Genomic DNA, 17,580 nt, shown 5'->3' with positions numbered 1-17,580 from the left:
TGGTGCCAGTCACAGACCTCTGCTTCATGGCCTTTGTTCTGTCGCTTTGTGATGATCCATTCATATAATGAGTATGAATTTCTAATCAGTGGTGACAAGATCTTGTTCATTTTAGAGCCTACTGAACTCAGCAGAGTAAACAGCAAGCAGCATATGGACTTAGGACCCCTCAATGTGGTAAAAAAAACAACACACATTTTAAATTAATGGGAAGTGTTATGGCAGCCAGTTTATTTCTCAAGTAGCCAATATGACCATTCAAATGAGAACTCAGGATGCAGTTTAAAAAAAGGAGAAATAGGTCGGGTGGGCTCAAAACAAAAAACAGCATAGACAAAGATGTACTCATCCATGATCCCGGGAAAAAGGAATTATTTTAACAAAAGTATCAGTTACAGTTCGTGGAATTTTTTTCTTCAGGAAACCTGACAAAAAAAGAAACATTACGTGGGTCATGTTACCAACCACTCCGTTTATAATCCTAAATACATTTCAGTATGTAACTTATATTGCTAATATCTATCTTTAATCTCACTGGAGCCCTACAGTGACTCCCCAGTTCACTCAGAATGAAAACTATTGTCCTTACAATGACACCTACAGCTCTACGAAATGTGGTCCTGTTACCTTTCTGGCCTCCTCTCCTCCTGCTCTTCTGTGTGTTCACTTTCCTCCACCTTGCGGGCCTCCACCAGGGACACTCCCACCCAGAGTGTATGTACCAGCTCTTTCTTCCATCTGATCATTTTCTCCTGACATCAGCTTGGCAACTCCCTCAGCATGGCAAGACTCTGCTCAAATGCCTCCTTCCCAACAAGGTCTATGCTGAACCTCCTTTTTTTTATTTTTTTTATTTTATTTATTTATTTTTATTTTATTTATTTATGATAGTCAGAGAGAGAGAGAGAGGCAGAGACATAGGCAGAGGGAGAAGCAGGCTCCATGCACCGGGAGCCCGATGTGGGATTCGATCCCGGGTCTCCAGGATTGCGCCCTGGGCCAAAGGCAGGCGCCAAACCACTGCGCCACCCAGGGATCCCTGAACCTCCTTTTTAAAACCTGCACCCCTACACCGCTCTGAACTCTTGAGGTCCATGTCCTGCCCTACTTTTTTTCTCTTTTTCCATAGCACTTAATCATCCTCAACAAATATGTAATTAATTTATTATGTCTATTGTTTCTCTTCCCCTTTGCTAGGATGTGACTTCTATCAGGGTAGGAAACTTTGCCCTTTTTATTTATTGGTGTATCCCAAATGTGCAGAATAGTTTTTGACACATAGGTGTTCAATAAACACTTACTGAAGGGATGCCTGAGTGGCTCAGCAGTTGAGCGTCTGCCTTCAGCTCAGGGCGTGATCCCAGGATCTGGGATCAAGTCCCACATCAGGCTCCTTGCAGGGAGCCTACTTCTCCCTCTGCCTCTGTCTCTGCCTCTCTGTGTCTCTCATCAATAAATAAATAAAATCTTTAAAAAAAAATAAACACTTAATTGAATGAAATATCTTGAAGCTTTGAGATAACAATATGCTTCACAATATAGAGGACATGCTGTCCATCCAAACGCCAGTAGGGCACCTACTGTGTGCTAGGTGTGGATAACATAGACATGGTTCCTGTCGTCAAGGAAGTCTCAGGCTAGTGTGGACACAGGCAGGGCCAGACAATTACTGGCCAGAGTGACAGGCCCTCTGACACAAGCCTTGCTGTGGCTTTTGGGTCACAGAGACGGGGGTTTGTATGGTCGGGCAGGAAGATGTTATGCAAGAGCACCACACTGAAGCTGACTCTTCCTATAGAAAGGGAACTATTTAGTAAAAGGAAGGACATTGGACTGGATTTTGTGCACACATACTTGCTCATGTGCGAGTTATAAAAATGAGAGTCATAACAGTTTTACATTTCATCTTAAACACCCCTTCAGAATCATTACAGAATGAACTTTTCCCCTTGAGTTGGTTACTTGCTTTCTGCCTCCCCTCTCTCCCCTCCAAAAGTATAGGCAGTGTATAAAATAAATATACAGGCAATAAAACTTCATACATCTCTCCTTCACTAATGAGGAGAGACTTTGAGAATCTATGTAGGTTTATAATTGTTCCTTTGTCTATTGCGTTATGTATTTCTTGTCAGGATCATAATGCAATTGTTTTATACATATATATGTATCATGAATTTATATAGTTCTCATTTAAAATATCCATTGATTATGTGTTTATAAAGGAAGTTTTCTGTATTCAACTATTAAAAGAAACCTCTGGCTTTATTTTTTTCTACTTGTTTCACTCATTCATTCAACAAACTATTATTTTTATTACATTGTTTAAAAGATTTTATTTATTTGAGAGAGAGAGAAAGAGATATCAGAGAGAAGGACAGGGGGAGAAGCAGACTCCCTGCTGACCAGGGAGCCCTACACCGGGCTTGATCCCAGGACCTGGCTCGATCATGACCTGAGCCAAAGGCAACCACTTAACCCACTGAGCTACCCAGGTGCCCCTCAATGAAAGAATTGTTAAGTGGTTATTATGTATCAGGCATTGTGCTGGGTGCTATGGATACAAAGAGGAACAGAAACATGTTCCCTACCCTTAAGACTTTAGTAGTGCAACAGGCAGACTAGTGGAAAAATCAGAACACTGAAGTCCTACATTTAGTAGGAGAGAACGATTTAGGGCAATAGTTACAATGTGCAGGTCAGATGTAGCCCACATACGTGTTCATTTGGTCCAATAGTGTATTTTAAAAATTTGAACTGTTTTTCACAAATTAATTTTGATTTCTGGCTTGACTTAAAAGACGAATCAGAAGGCTTGGCAACTCTGAGCCAGAGTTCCAAAATGGCAACAGTTAACTAAAGCTGAGTCAGAACCAGCCCATTCAGAGGGAGAGAGATGGGGAGCTAAGGGCAGAAGGCAGAGTGCCCCTGAATGTGGATGGGCTGGGAACTGGGGAAGTGTGGCAGATTCCAGGCAGAGAGAATATTTTGGTTATGGTCCATATTTAACTAAGCATCCAACCATATACAAACCCACACAGACTTTGACAATTCCATCCCCGTCTTGCCCATGACAGCATTCATAAATGTCTGTGAAATGAACACAACCAAAGAATTTTACCTCTGGAGATTATTTCATAAGTCATTTTATAAATGAAGAAGCAGCAGTCTAGAGGGGTTGAGTAATTTGCCCGATGCAGTGCCGACATGAGCCTATAGCTGTTAACAGATTGTACTAAAGGCCTGAGGGAACAGAGGGGAATTGCAACATAGAACAGTATAGTGGGCATCTGTTGTTTTACTTACCCAGCATCCATTCTTCCTCCCTCTGGAAACAGTACCCTTATTTTGCTCCAGGAGCCACCACTCCTCATTCCATGTGCTGCTGGTGGAACTGAGTCCACCTGGCTTCTTAGATGGCATGTGACCCAAGCCCAGCCAACCACACGCATCCTCCTGGAGCTACTGAGAAAGAGGCATCATCCTACCAATGGCAGCTGCTGGAAAGAAACAACGCAATTCTGAATGATGCTATTAGAACCTAACCTAAGACACCATGATGTAAGGAAAAAAAATAAAAAATAAAAAAAATAAAACACGGTAAGCCCAGATTCTTGGGTAAATTGCTTAACTATTCTGAACCTCAGTTACCACATCTGTAAGTGAAAATAATTCCTTACCTCAAAGGGCTGCAAAGAAATAATGTCTGTAAAATGCCTGGCACACAGTAGGAGCTCATTAATGTTGGCATCTTCACTTTCCCTTCCGAATAATGTCAGATGGATGTAGCATTACTGTAATTAAAATGTAAGAAGTGCATTGGCAGACGTTCCTTACAACATATTGAGAACAGCTTTTTCAGTAGCTACCTTATGCGATTTCAGGGAACTGGGGAGGGAAAATAAAATAAAATGCAGCTTGTTTTCCTGGAACAATTCAAGCCATATCCAATGCCTGCCAAGTGTAGCTCCTAAGTCTACGTCTGCATTCATCTATTATTTCACCTCTGTGTAGATAAAGTGGTTTTCCTACCCGCTCACTGGCCATTTTCTTTTTAAAATGGGAACTCTTAAATCCCTGGCAATCATTTAGCTGACAGTTTGGATCATAATGTAACAATAACATTAGTGAGCAGTTGTGTGACAGTTCCTGCTTTTAAAGCACTTTACAAATCTGGGCTAATTAGCATGAACGCTAACATGCCAGCTTTTCATGGATTAATATTGCAATTATACTTTGCTTTTTCAATAAAAATGCAGTGATCCCTTTTCTCCAGAAATAGGGAGAAATGAAATGAATAAACTGTCTCTTCAATGGATTCAAACACTACGCAGTTAAAATGTGAGTCAGATACTTTGACTAAATGTTCCTCTAAAAACATTTGTGAAGACTTACAGGTACGGCACCTCTCGCAAATTCTGTTTCAGCATCAATGAGGGAAATAGAGGGACAGAAAATAATGTGGGACAGAAAAGGAATTTGTAAACTCAAGGTAAGTTTCCAACCTTCAAAATACAGTTTCCACTCATTTCTAGATTTAAGCACCTCAAAGAAGTCTGAAAATTATGATTATGATTTACTCTTAAGCCAGATGAGAAAATACCAGTTTACGTAGTATTGCAAAAGACCTTATTCTTTCTGTTGTGAATTAAAATACAATAGATTAAGTATAGAAGGATAAAGACTTGGGTTGGGATCCCACCTCTAGTACTCAGCTATAGAACTGTAATTTTTCTGAATTTTGGTTTCCTCACTTCTAAAACGGAGGCTGGGGTAGGGTGATAATACTTACTTTGCATGATTCTTGGGAGGTCCAAAAGTGATAACACCTTACACAATATCGGGGATATGACAAGTGATCATATTAGCCCTGACCCACCCTCTCTATTTGTAATTAATCTTCCTTCCTTTCTGCTCTAAAATTAATCTGACATTCATTCAGTTTCAGTTTACAGAAAGCAGGGCATCATAGTGAATGAAAATGTTTGTGTTAGGTATTATAAATAACTAAATTTAAAGGGCCAAGAATAATCATAAAAGTTCATTGTGAAGGGAAGAGTCATATGTTTATACGATCACTTGAAAACTCCTTCGAACATACTATGAAACATACTATGAAAACATGCTATGAAACCTAGAGATATCTCAGTTAAATCTGATCATTTTGTCCTCTGTTCTCTGTGCAAAGTTAGCAAAAAGTGATGTGAGGAGGTATAACAGTAGAAAGGCTGGCTGAGACAGAAGGCTGTCTTGAGCACACTTAAATTGTTTCATTCATTCATTCATTCATCAGTTCAACATTTATTGAGCACCTATGACATGTCAGACACCATACTGAATGTTGCCAGTATGTACAAGGAATAGCAAGTAGTACAAGGAATAGCAGCTATAGCTTTTGTACTTTAAGGATTCACAGTCTCGTGCTGGAGCCAGACAAGTGAATGAACAGTTACAATAATGTGAGCGATAAATGCTAGTAGGTGCATACTCAAGGCCAGTATCTAATTTCTTGAGAAGTCATAAATTCTCTGAGAGAAATGGTTTACCTTTTGCAGTTCCTGCCACATGATTTGTAGAGGGTGAGCACTCAGTACAGGATCAAAAGACCCATATTCTGGTCCCAGCTCCGTCTTTGACTAGCTATGCATTCTTTGATAGTCATTGCAGTTTTCTGAGCCTCAGTTTCCTCATCTGTAAAGTGTTGATACCAGTTGATACCAGTCCTCCCTGGGTTATTGTAAACATCACTGGTCATGAGAGAGAATTTTTAATTAATTGTAAAGACCTCTATAAACTAAGTCACATTCTTAAATGTTTTTTTTTTTTTTGTATTTTAAAATGGAAGTTGTTTAGTACTTCACATAATCGCTGAATCATCCTTTTCCTTAAAGAAAACAAAAAAGAAAGAAAGAAAACCAACAGGTAAGGGTCCTTCATTGGACCCCAAGCAGGTCCAGCTTCATCTTTTTAGCAATCCAGGTAGCCATTTACTATTATCCCCATTTTACCAATGAGAGAAGTGAGGAGCCAAGAATTTGCCCCGGGGCACAGCCGCTGCCAAGCCCAGGGTGTGTATCCTATACACACCAACAAACGTCCAAAGGACCAAGCCTCAGAGAAGGCCGCGCTCTTTTCCCTGGAGGCCCCGCCCCCCGCCCTGGAGGGGGCTGGACGAGGCTTAAGCCCCGCCCCATGACGCACGCGGCCCCGCCCCCAGGCCTCCACCTCTCGCGGGATCTCTCGGGAGGACGGATGGGGTTAGGTCCCATCATGGCGGCTGAAGAGGCGGATGTGGATATCGAAGGGGACGTGGTGCCAGCCGCGGCACAGCCAGGGTGAGGCGTAGAGACCGGGTCTCGCAGGGACGGGGAGGAGCGCGGGCGCGAGGAGAGTACCCCAGAGAGGCTTGGGGTCCGGCAGGGACCCGGGGCGCGGAAGCCCATCCGCCGGGCCAGGGTGTCCCGGCGGCCGGACCGGCGCCGCGCCCACACGGCCTGGCCTGTAAGCTGCCGCTGAGCCGGGCGGGCGGGGACCCGGGGCTCGTGTCGGACGGCCGTTCCCACCTCTGGCCGCGGTATTCGGAGCGCGCCGACCCCGCCTAGCACACTGCACTCTAACCAGCGATTAGATTGCTACTTCCGTGGTGTCCACGCCGGAATCCACCCCGCCCCCCCCCACCCGTGGACGGCGACCTGACCCAGGGCGGAGCCTCTGCACCGCACCTGAGCCGCGGGATCCCTGTTCCCAGCGCTTGTAAGCCCGGTGACCTTGGCCGTGCCGTTTCTTTGCCTCCCGACGACAGGTTTCCTCCCCGACCTGGGGTTAGTTGTGAAGAACTTCCAGGGAGGCAGGGCCGCACAGCTCTGGGGTCTCCAGCGTGGGCCGGCCTTGCCCGTCCCTTAGCCCCGTGACCTTGGGCCAGACAGGTAACTTGCCGGGGCTTCAGACAGCTAGCTCCTGGGGAAGCTGACAGGCCTGGTGTGTGCCTCCCAGGGTCATTGTGACCTATCGGTAAATGTTTTCCCTTCTTCCCCACCTCCTTACCCTCGCGTGAAGGGTATCGTGAGAACCTAGTGAGGGCCCACGGTTTATTTAATGCAGATTTCCTGCCGAACAGGCCAGTGTGGTTCCAAGCAGCATCCTCCAGCTTGAGAGATCCAGCCCTTTGCTTGCTTTCCAAGTAAGAAATCGATGCATACTATCTTCAAAATGTGCTTGCCCAGCCACCGTTTAGGATTGGAAAGAGGCCTGGACTGGTCAGGAATCACAAGTTCTAAACTGAGCCAGTTTATGTTGCTTATAAAATATCAACAACCAAAAAAATAAAATAAAATAAATAAAATAAAATAAAAATAAAAAACAACCTCGTTAGAAGTCTGTTAGGTTGACTGAACCATGGGGAATCGCCAGTCTTAGACCATTTTTAGCTTTAAAATAAATGGTAAAATTTCATTCATTCCAACCTCATAGTAGGGCCTCTATAAATTATGGAGAGCAGTACCCGCTCTGCCCCTGGGGGACTAAAGTAGCGGGTGTAAAGTTCTGCTGAACCCTGAAACGGTATAAAAATGTGAGGAGTAATTAAATTCATATGGTCATTCTCTCCCAAACCTTTAGGCAAAGCAGTCCAAAGCTATACTGGTAAATAGGGAACTTTTATTAACAATCATTTTTCAAATAGTGAAAGGGAATAAAGGGGAAAGGAAAGAAAATGAGTGAAAATACCAGTGAAGATGACAGAACATGAGAGACACCTAACTCTGGGAAATGAACGAGGGGTGGTGGAAGGGAAAGTGGGCGGGGGATGGGGTGATTGGGTGACAGGCACTGAGGGGGGCACTTGAGGGGATGAGCACTGGGTGTTATGCTGTATGTTGGCAAATCGAACTCCAATAAAAAATATACAAAAAAAAAAATCATTTTTCACATTTGTGTAGATCAAGTTATCAGGTTAGTTTTAGTGCTCTTGCTTGCATGATTTAATTTACTTTTCACAGTAAGTCTGACAAGTAGGCAGGGATACTTACCTGCAGTCCAGAGAAAAGTGAATTGGCCTTGGAATCACAAAAGGTCATCTGAGAGCCGTGGCTCTGCCCCTTTTCCATGGGTTCTTCTTTATTTTTCTGATCATGTTTAATTTTTCTGCCTTCCTTTTTTCTTTCCTTTCTCTTTCTATTATGCTCGAGCCTTAAATCTTCTGGTGATGCTTATGATCATCTTAGACTCACGCAAGCCAGATTACAAAGGGTATTGGTCCCTGACGGTGAGAGCCATTGCCTTACCCAACTCCAAGGAACATCATTAACATTATATTTTGGTGAATGGTGCCCTCTGAAATGTGTTGGTACAGCTAATGATAATATCTGTGGAACCCTTGAGGATTAATTGAAAACACGCTTTTAAGTACTTGTGAAATTCTAGGTACCAAAGTTAAGAGGTGGCACTGAAACCTTGATTTCCCTTTCACTTCTACCTTTCCTCCTCATCTTCCTTTTCTCCTATTTGTCCTTTAAATCAGTGTTCCAAGGGGTTTTGTCATAAGACTTCTCACTTACCACACAGTCCCTGGTTATATCATCTCTCAAGACTTTAATTTCGTTAGGTTGGATCATATAAAGTTTTGTCACTGTTCAACCATTTTTGACCATTAAAAAAGATGGTGATTTCCTAAAGTTCCACCTATTACATACTGATGTTTCCCAAATCTGTCACCAACCCAAAGCTCTCTCTTGAGCTTTAGATCCATTTATCTAATTCTCTGAATCTGTCTGTTCTTGGATGTTCCACAAGCATCTCAATCTCCTCTTATAAACGTTTCCCACTATACCTGCCATCTGCTTCTCCAAGTTCTCTAGTTCAATAAATGGCACCATTCACCCAGTAACTCAAGGCACGGACCTACACTTTATCCCTTTTCTGTACCTCTTTCCTTCCACCCTTCTATTAGTTGCTAAAGGTCTGTTAATTTGAAGTGTCCTCTCAAATGTATTCACTTTGCTGTTCACACTGCTTATTCTGTAGGTCTAAGTTACTGTCACTTCTTTAGTATTTATATAATCACTTCCTTTTAACTGCTCCTTGTCTCTTTAGCTCCCTTCTATTCTTTTTTTTTTTTTTTTTTTTTTTAAGATTTTATTTATTTACTCATGAGAGAGGCAGAGACACAGGCAGAGGGAGAAGCAGGCTCCATGCAGGGAGCCTGATGCGGAACTCAATCCCGATCCCAGGACTCCAGGATCACTCCCTGAGCTGAAGGCAGGAGCCCAACTGCTGAGCCACCCAGGCGTCCCACCCCCTTCTATTCTTGCCTGAAATTAGAGCAGTCTTTGTTACATCCAAATCTCATCATATTATTCCCTTCAAACTTCGATTTGCTTTATGAGAAAATCTTCCTTCCTTCCTTAACTCCTACAGATGTGGATGATCCATGTCCCACCTACCTTGTTCATTTAGTCATTCAACAGATGTTGACTGAGCACCTTTTCTATGCCAAGGCTTGCGTCTCTAGCAGTTCCAAAACTAACTCCTTGCTCTTATAGAACTAACATTTTTATTGGGTAAGAAACAGTAAAACTTACATGTGGGCCAGATGGGGATAACTGGAAAAAGATAGAGAAGAGAAAGTGGTTGTTGTGTTAGCTTTATCATGTATACTTACCCTGGAAAAGTGGCCCTGGAACTATAGGACTTCAGAGGTCAGCATGGATGTAGTGGTAGGCTGAATTTGAAAAGGGAAGAAGCCATATAATTAGCAACCAATTGAATGTACATTGTGAGGAAAATATGGGCAGGCTCAGATTTCTGGCTTGGGCAACTAGCAGAATGGATATGCCTTTGTCTGAAACAGGGAACAATGGAAGAGTAGCAGATTTGACAGGAATTTCTCAGGGAAGGTTTAAACTTGTTAATTTGTGCTATCTATGGGGATTCAGGTAGGTGTCCAGATGTATACACCAGAGGTATGGAAGTTGCTAATCCTTATTGAGGAGCTCTGTGTAAAGAGATGTCTGCATTAAGTGAGGGGCGCCACTCCTGAAATGAGGGGCGCCTGGGTGGCTCCATCATTTAAGCATCTGCCTTTGGCTCAGATCATGATCTTGAGGTCCTGGGATCAAGCCCCCCACATCAGGCTCTCTGCTCAGCAGGTAGTCTGCTTCTTCCTCTCCTGTGTTCTAATCTCGCTTGCTCTCTATCTCAAATAAATAAAATCTTTAAAAAAAGAAAGACCGGAAGTGATACTAGTCCCACTTTCTGCATCCTTATCCTTGGCAGACCTCATTAAGCAAAGGTTTCCTTCTGCTGATCCATGTCTCAGAATCCTTTCTTTAGCATTCCTGGCAGCCTCTACCAAATCAGAGCTAACACCTGAATTAAAACCTTTTGCCATCAACTGAGGGAAGTTACTGCTTTTAGTTTATTGTAGAAAGCCCATTAGTTCCACAACTTATTGTAACCACTTTAGAATTAATTGAAGATTCAAAAAGATAAAGCTTTTTGCAGTCTGAGAGGTACAAAAATTCTTATCACAGACTAGGTCTGGGAAAAGTCAGTAATTTTCTGGGAAACTTTATAACTTCAAGATATAAAAAAACAAATATTGAATTTAATTATATCATAGTTTGGTCTTCTAAAACTTTTCATCTTTTTTGTAAGAAGTGAACAAGGTGACTTTAGAGAATTTTTATTAATTCAGTGAAAGGAGTGAGAATTAACAAAGTTTAATCCCCCATGAACATAGAAAAGGCCCCAAATAACCCAAGTTAATTTTTTTTATTAATATCAAATTTTCTTTTTACTGTCCTGTTTTTTTTTATTTTGGATCTTTGATCATCTTTTTTTTTTTTTTTTGGCATTTTTGAGGGCAGCGCTGTTATTGATGACTTTTATGCTTTAGCTATCACTAAAAGAATTGATTGTAAATTTGAATTCCTATATACATATGGATGCTCCTCAAAAGAACTCTGAAGTGTTGGTTCATGGCCATAGAGCATGTTGTGGTTGCTGCTTTGGGGTATTTTTTTTCATGAAGTTATTTCTTAGGAAACAAGAGAAGAGAACAGACTTTGCTGGTTAGCAGTTGAAATAGGGTGGCTTAAAGACAGTTTATATTCCACAAATTAAAGAAATAGAGGAGGCATTTCTGCAATGTTAAGTCTCTTAGGAGAAGAAGGGAATGAAATATTTGTTTAACATCTGTACCCTGCCAGTCACCGTGCTGTTTAAATGGTACTTATTAATCGGTATAATAGCACTTTTTTACCCATTTTCTTAATTATTACAGAAGTGATGGAAATACAGCATCTGTTTTACAAGATCACTATCTTGATTCATCGTGGAGAACTGAGAATGGTCTTATTGTAAGTATTTTATGAAAATAATAGGTGCACTAAGCTTTTAAAAAGAATACCTCTTTTTTCCTTAGTGCTAGTTCTCAGCAGTTCCAGGGGTAATATGCCAAAAACATTTTTCTTACTTTAAAAATAAACTTATTCTTATTTCTTTTGACTTTGAAATGACCTGTTGGGAAACAACTTTGGAGCCACCTAGATTTAGGTACAAATCCTCGTTCTACGACTTACTAGATTTGTGAACCTCCTTTTCTTCATTTAAAAGATGGCGATCATTGCAGGGTTCATTTCTTTCATATAGCAGTTATTTATTGAATACTTACTATATGCCAGACACTACACTGGGTTTGGGGGATACAGCTATAATCGAGACAGACATAGTCTTGCTCTCAAGTTGCTTATGCATTAAAAGGGAATTAGGCAATAAACAGGTAGACATAGTAATTATAGACCATAAAGAAACCTGAGATGCTGGCTGAGAGTAACAAGGTGGGGAACCTATTTTAGATAAAGTTGTCATTGAGGGAAACAGAAGGTGACAGTTAAGTTGAAAAATAATAGGAGTAGATGTGTGAAGAGTTGAGGAAAAACATTCTAGGCAGAAGGAATAGCAGCACAAAGGCTCTGTTTGAAAGCCAGTGTCTAGAATATGGTAGGAAAGGGGGGAGTGGCAGCTGTGACAGGGTTGGAGAGGCAGACCAGAGTTCTGTCATGCTTGTATGAAGCAAGAGTAGAATCAAAAGACCACTTAGGAAACATCTGTGGTAATCTAAGCAAGAGTTGGTGGTAGCTTGGCTGAGATTGTTGTAAAGATGGATAGATTTTAATTCTATTTTGGAGGTAGAACTGCTTGGTAGATTGGATATAAGATTGAGAAAAAAAGGGAAGAATCCAGGATGATTCCTAGGTTTCTAGGTGAAATAACTAGGTGACTAATACTGCTATTTACAAAGTTGGAGACATAGGGAGAAACTGTTAAAGGTAGGTGTTAGCGAGATTTGAATATGTTAACTTTGAGAAACCTACTAAATATCCAGGTGGACATTGTGAATGGTCAATTGGACATAACAGTCTAGATAGAAAGAAGAGCTTGAAGTGCTTGAAGAGCTTGAAGAGTTTCAAGCCCTAGATAGAGCTTGAAGAGACCTGAGCTGAGAATTTTCTAGATAGAAGAGCTTGAAGAGACCTGAGCTGCAAATTTTTAAGTTTTGAGGGCTGAAAACATGTATGACCACTTACGGAGAGATTGTGGCTTACGGAAAAAAAAAGAATTGTGAGTTTTGAAGATAGGGTGAAATTTCTAGCAACATGCTCACTACCTGATACTTCTCATACTTGATTGAACTTTACCATGAGTAGGAGCCTGAGCCTTGGAATCCAGCAGTCCTGTGTCATATCTCTACTCCTTCACTTGAAACACTTGCCTTGCTATGGATGCATCAGTGAAGTAATAATTCCTATCTCACAATGTTATCCTGGGAGTCAGATATGTCTGCATAGTAAATGGTAGCTTTATTGTTTTAAACATAGAAGATAATTTCAAAAACCAGTTAAGTAAAAAGAAAAATACATTCTTTTTTTTTTAATAGCCTTGGACTCTGGATAGCACCATCAGTGAAGAGAACAGAGCTGTCATTGAGAAGATGTTGTTGGAAGAAGAGTATCCTTTAATGATTATAAGGAAAATAAAGGTTGCAGGATTAAAAGTTTATAAATGCAAGACTTAACAAAAGAGACTACTGTTGTTACTAGATGAACCTTATTTGGCCCCAGGTTATAATTACATCGTGTGGTACCTACCTATGCAAAAAGCATTTTATTCCTCTGTTTATTTCTCTGTTTTACTACAGAATTTGAGATGTAACCCAATATGTTTGAGTTTCTGTTGTCACCTAACTCTGTACTATGTGAATGTTGAGTAGAGATTATAGAATATTTTAAAATCAGCTAGAACCTTTAGTCCATGTCCAAGATCATTTAGTCCAAGCTTCCATCTTCAGTTTTAGAAGCTAAAACGCAGAGATGTTAATTTATCCAGGGACACAATTAGAATATGTAAAAGTTCTCACTTCTTACTCTACCAGTTTACAGGTGTTATGTGGGAGGAATCTAAGTAAAAAGCACAAAACAAATACTGCAGGAAGATTTTCCCTTCAGAAGTTGTAGATCTTTATCCACAGTTTAGCCACTAGCTTCTTGTCCTTGTTTCTCTCATCTATTTGGTAATGGAAACTTCTTTGGGACTCCATTTTCTTATATGCAAAATGAAAGGATTGAATGAGCTGATTTCTGATTTTGATTTTTAACTATTAATAATAGTCTAATAAATACTGGTTTATTTTTAACTCTCATCTGTATTTTATGGATATCCTCCTTTTTAAGCCAGAATTTCTCTGTTCCCTTTATTCCCAGTTATTGCTATTATTGATTTCAGAGTGTCTACACCTTTAATTATCATAGGTTACACTTTTTAGACTTTTTTATTCTCTTTCTTTCCCCAAACATCACAGCCTAGATCATTGCTTTTCAGTAGAAAAATAGTGCAAGATTCATATATCATTTAAAATTTTCTCATAGCCACATTTAAAACAGGTGAAATCCATTTTAATAAGATACTTTATTTAACCCAGTATATTTAAAATAATATTTAAACATTTAACAGAAAAAATTTATTGAAGTTTTTACATTCTTTGTTTATATGTAGCTATTGGCTGATACATTGAACAGTGTAAGTCTGTTACGAATGAACACTTAAGTAGTCACAGGTTCACTTCCAGATTTAGAAACAGAAAAAATGAGAGTAAGAACTAAGTGAGCTCTTGCAGTACAGGGATCTTTTCTTAGATCTTCATCCTCAGCTCCTTGTACTTAGCATATTGCCTGACATACAAGATATATAGTCAATATTTATTAAGGGAAGCATATGTCAGACTAATTGAGGAGTATTACAGTAGGCCAGTTTTAAGAAGTTCAAGGGGGAATGTCCATGGTAGATTTGACTTGAATTATTTTTATTAACGTAGAGAATACCCTAAACTCTGTTACCTTTAGAACTATGAAAATATACTCCCTAGTTAATTCTGGATAACCAATCAAATTCATCTATTACATTCTCCATATTTTAGGAAAAATTTAAGTGAAACACTGTGACTATTTCTTCTCTTAGACACTTCTAGTAAGGAATATAGGAGAAGCTAACATTTATGTAGCACATTTTGTGCAGGTCCTATGTTTGTGTGGTTTCACATGTAGTATTTAATCCATATAACAGCCTTGTGAGGTATAAATATTTTTATCATAGTTTTTGCCTATCTGGAAAAGGTTTTAAGAAAAATTAGTTTAGCTAGGATTCAAGTATGATTTTCTTGAATAAGTGCCTATTTAATAGAAGTCACACAAAAACGATATGATTTTATTATTATTTTTTAAGTTTCTTTAATAATTACACAGGTATTACTTATCTAAAAAATCACTTCCAGAAAAATTCTGGCTTGATCAAAAGGAAGATGATAAAAAATACATGAAGAGGTAAATCAATTTTTAATATTTTTAGAAGTCTGAACTATATTTTTAAAAACATATTGAAAAGCTTCCTTATTTTCTTTTTCATGTGGTGCAGCCTGCAGAAAACAGCAAAAATCATGTATGTACTTCTATGTTTTATATTGTAAAGTTATAGGAGAATTAAACAAAAATTATAGTTGGCCTGTAGAAAAACTCTTGACCTTGGGTTGTACAAAACTATAAAATCAAAATTTCTTAGACCGATGTTGGAATGCCATGAGATAATTTTATGGTGTTATTCCTATGTCAGAATATAAGGTCCTGTCTATGTAAGCAATTCCATTAGATTATGGAAGATGGTTTCCTAGGGATTTGTGGGGAAATTTTTAAAAACTGCTATCTAATATATTAGGAATTGGCTTGTGCTCACTTCGGCAGCACATATACTATATATTAGGCATTGGCTTGATTTCTCTTATTCTATTCAGTTAATTTTCACTCATTTCAAATAAAAATTTAATTTGAATTTGTGGTTTTCAAAAATTATCTAGAGAAATTAAGTATTAACTATTTTATAAATATCCTTTCCTTATAATTGAAGAAAATTTGATGTTATTTAGTGTTTATAAGCTTTCATGTTTATGATCCCTCAAAGGGTAGACTTATAGATTTACCATTGCAAAGGGTTTGAGCAGTGAGCAGACTTTGGATTTTGCATTTTGCTGAATAAATAACAGCAAAGTTAATGAGATTAATGGTTTGAATTAAATTGATGAGCTTCATCTCTGTTTTTAATTTTAATTTCTTAAGGACTACATTTCAAAAATAATAAATATAGTTTCTTCTTTTTTGGCTTGATATTTACATAGATTTACACTGAAGAATCAAAGAGATAATATTTCTGGAGCCAACTTAAACACTTAACAGGCCTTTTAGGATTTGGAAATGTCATAATGTCTGCTGATTTGTGTCCAGTCTAAGGAAGCCTATTTGTTTGTTATCACTTTGACTTCCTTTGATGTCTTTTAGTGTTATCTTCACTCAGACCCAAGGATTATTCTTTTGGGGCTCCTAACATCCTAAGCTAGAGAAGTATACAAGACAGGGTAAATCCATCCCCCAGGTAGAGGCTGCAGCCTTTTCTTCTTTTTTAACTCTTAGATTCACAGTATTGAATTTAGCCTATGGCTGTCTATAACCTTTAGCTGCATAAATATGGAATGTTCCATTTCAGACTTTTTTTTTGCATTTCCTTTTTTTTTCCCCTCAGGGCACACTCTCCTACAAAATCAGCCAGTTACTCAGTAAAGTGGACGATAGAAGAAAAAGAGCTGTTTGAACAAGGGCTGGTAAATAGAGCAATTTTTAATTTATAGTAAAATAATTTTAGAAGCCAATATTGATAGAATTATAAGGTTAATTTGTGAAGACTAGAAATTTCTTTTAATGATCACATCTTTAGTTTTTCTATTGTGATGATATTTGTAGTATAGTATGAGAGAATTCCCTTTAACTCAGACCTAAGTTATTAAAATAGATTTGGATCAGTATTTTAGATAGTTTTCACACACACACCCCCCCCCCCCCCCCACGTTTTTTGGTAATAATAAAACACAAGATACTGAGCTCTGTCTGTATACATCAACTACCTGGATTAAAAGGCAAAATTACTTAGTTATCTAATGTTTTCTCTTAGAAAAAAAAAAAATAATAACAAAGGCAAAAAACCTTGTATATTTGGAACTGTCTGCATAATCAGCTGAATCCTTTTTTATTCAGATATTTGGCATTCTGCACACAGTCTGGATATTTTTTTAGTGGACGTAGTTAAAGACCAGAAACATTTCTGTTGCATGAATGTTTCACTGACATGTATTTAAATATCCACAAGTTACATAATAGAAAAAAAATGTACACTGGTTTCTAATTCTGAAAATTCTATTAATGTGAAGAAACTTTTAATAAAATAGAAAAATTTTTTATGGTATTAAGAGTAGGCTATAGCTTTTCCTTTAAGATACATGTTACCAGTATTATACCAATCAATTTTGAAATTATGTATATTTATATATTATTTATAAGATATTTATGTAATATGTGAGATTTATGAATGCAAATTGAAATATTGTTAACATTTCTATAGATTATGGGAAATAAGATGTATTTGTATTTATATAGACCTTGCCATGACATCTATATATTCTGTGATGTCTTTATATGAATAAATAAACTATCTTAAGGTTTTCTCTCCTGAGGTTTTTCTCCTGTACTGTTGATATTTTTTATATTGGTATTTCATTTTTTTTGCATGATTATCATTTTTATAACCTAACTTTAATTAAACAATCACTTATTTAAGATTGCTGCTTACTTTGGTGTTTTGCCCCATACCGAAGGCTATTATATATATGTGTATGTGTTTGTATACACACACACAAAAATGAATTGTGAATTTTTGGTTATTGTTGACACTGGTGGTAACAATAGGGGCTACATCTTCATGGATCAAACTTCAAAGAGTATTTGAAGTTAGAGGTGTTAAGTTTCCCAGTCACTCCTGCCTGTGCCGTTAGTTCTCTTTGCCTCAGGTAACAATTGTCACCTGTTCTTTGCGTGTCCTTCTAGAGATATTTTGTCCCTATTTATGCCAATAGGCATTTATTTATATAGATAGATAGATAGATAGATGATAGATAGATAGATAGATAAATGGATATTTTAAACCTAGAAT

General features: G+C 38.6%; 1 protein-coding gene and 1 long non-coding RNA gene across 15 annotated transcripts in view; one reads left to right on the top strand and one right to left on the bottom strand.

The window, feature by feature from the left end:
- Window positions 1-209: 209 nt before the first annotated feature.
- On the bottom strand, window positions 210-6,976 carry LOC144310683 (uncharacterized). Of its 5 annotated transcripts, none has more exons than XR_013376343.1 (5): window positions 6,720-6,976; window positions 5,544-5,744; window positions 3,678-3,791; window positions 3,304-3,497; window positions 210-425 (listed from the first exon to the last, which is right to left on the bottom strand). It is a non-coding gene; the product is annotated as an uncharacterized LOC144310683 (long non-coding RNA). The 5 variants fall into 5 exon arrangements; XR_013376342.1 differs by having other exon boundaries at window positions 3,304-3,494; window positions 6,720-6,973; XR_013376345.1 differs by lacking the exon at window positions 6,720-6,976 and adding an exon at window positions 6,561-6,656 and having other exon boundaries at window positions 3,304-3,494.
- Window positions 6,204-17,580, top strand: part of MYSM1 (Myb like, SWIRM and MPN domains 1) — a 43,722-nt gene continuing 32,345 nt past the window's right edge. For 6 of the 10 annotated variants that reach the window (XM_077891969.1, XM_077891964.1, XM_077891968.1 and 3 more), the window contains exons 1-6: window positions 6,205-6,332; window positions 11,279-11,354; window positions 12,935-13,005; window positions 14,796-14,873; window positions 14,965-14,988; window positions 16,120-16,198. In XM_077891969.1, coding sequence (XP_077748095.1) covers window positions 6,250-6,332; window positions 11,279-11,354; window positions 12,935-13,005; window positions 14,796-14,873; window positions 14,965-14,988; window positions 16,120-16,198 — 411 coding nt within the window. In that variant the 5' untranslated portion in view covers window positions 6,205-6,249. Of the gene's footprint in view, window positions 6,333-7,098; window positions 7,178-11,278; window positions 11,355-12,934; window positions 13,006-14,795; window positions 14,874-14,964; window positions 14,989-16,119; window positions 16,199-17,580 lie in introns of all 10 variants that reach the window. The other 4 variants (XM_077891963.1, XM_077891966.1, XM_077891962.1 and 1 more) reach the window with 4 other exon arrangements.

Source organism: Canis aureus, chromosome 3 (genome assembly GCF_053574225.1).
Source record: "Canis aureus isolate CA01 chromosome 3, VMU_Caureus_v.1.0, whole genome shotgun sequence".
In the NCBI taxonomy this organism is placed as follows: domain Eukaryota; kingdom Metazoa; phylum Chordata; class Mammalia; order Carnivora; family Canidae; genus Canis; species Canis aureus.
Note: the sequence above shows the minus strand (reverse complement) of the source record. Positions and strands in the feature narration are given on the sequence as shown.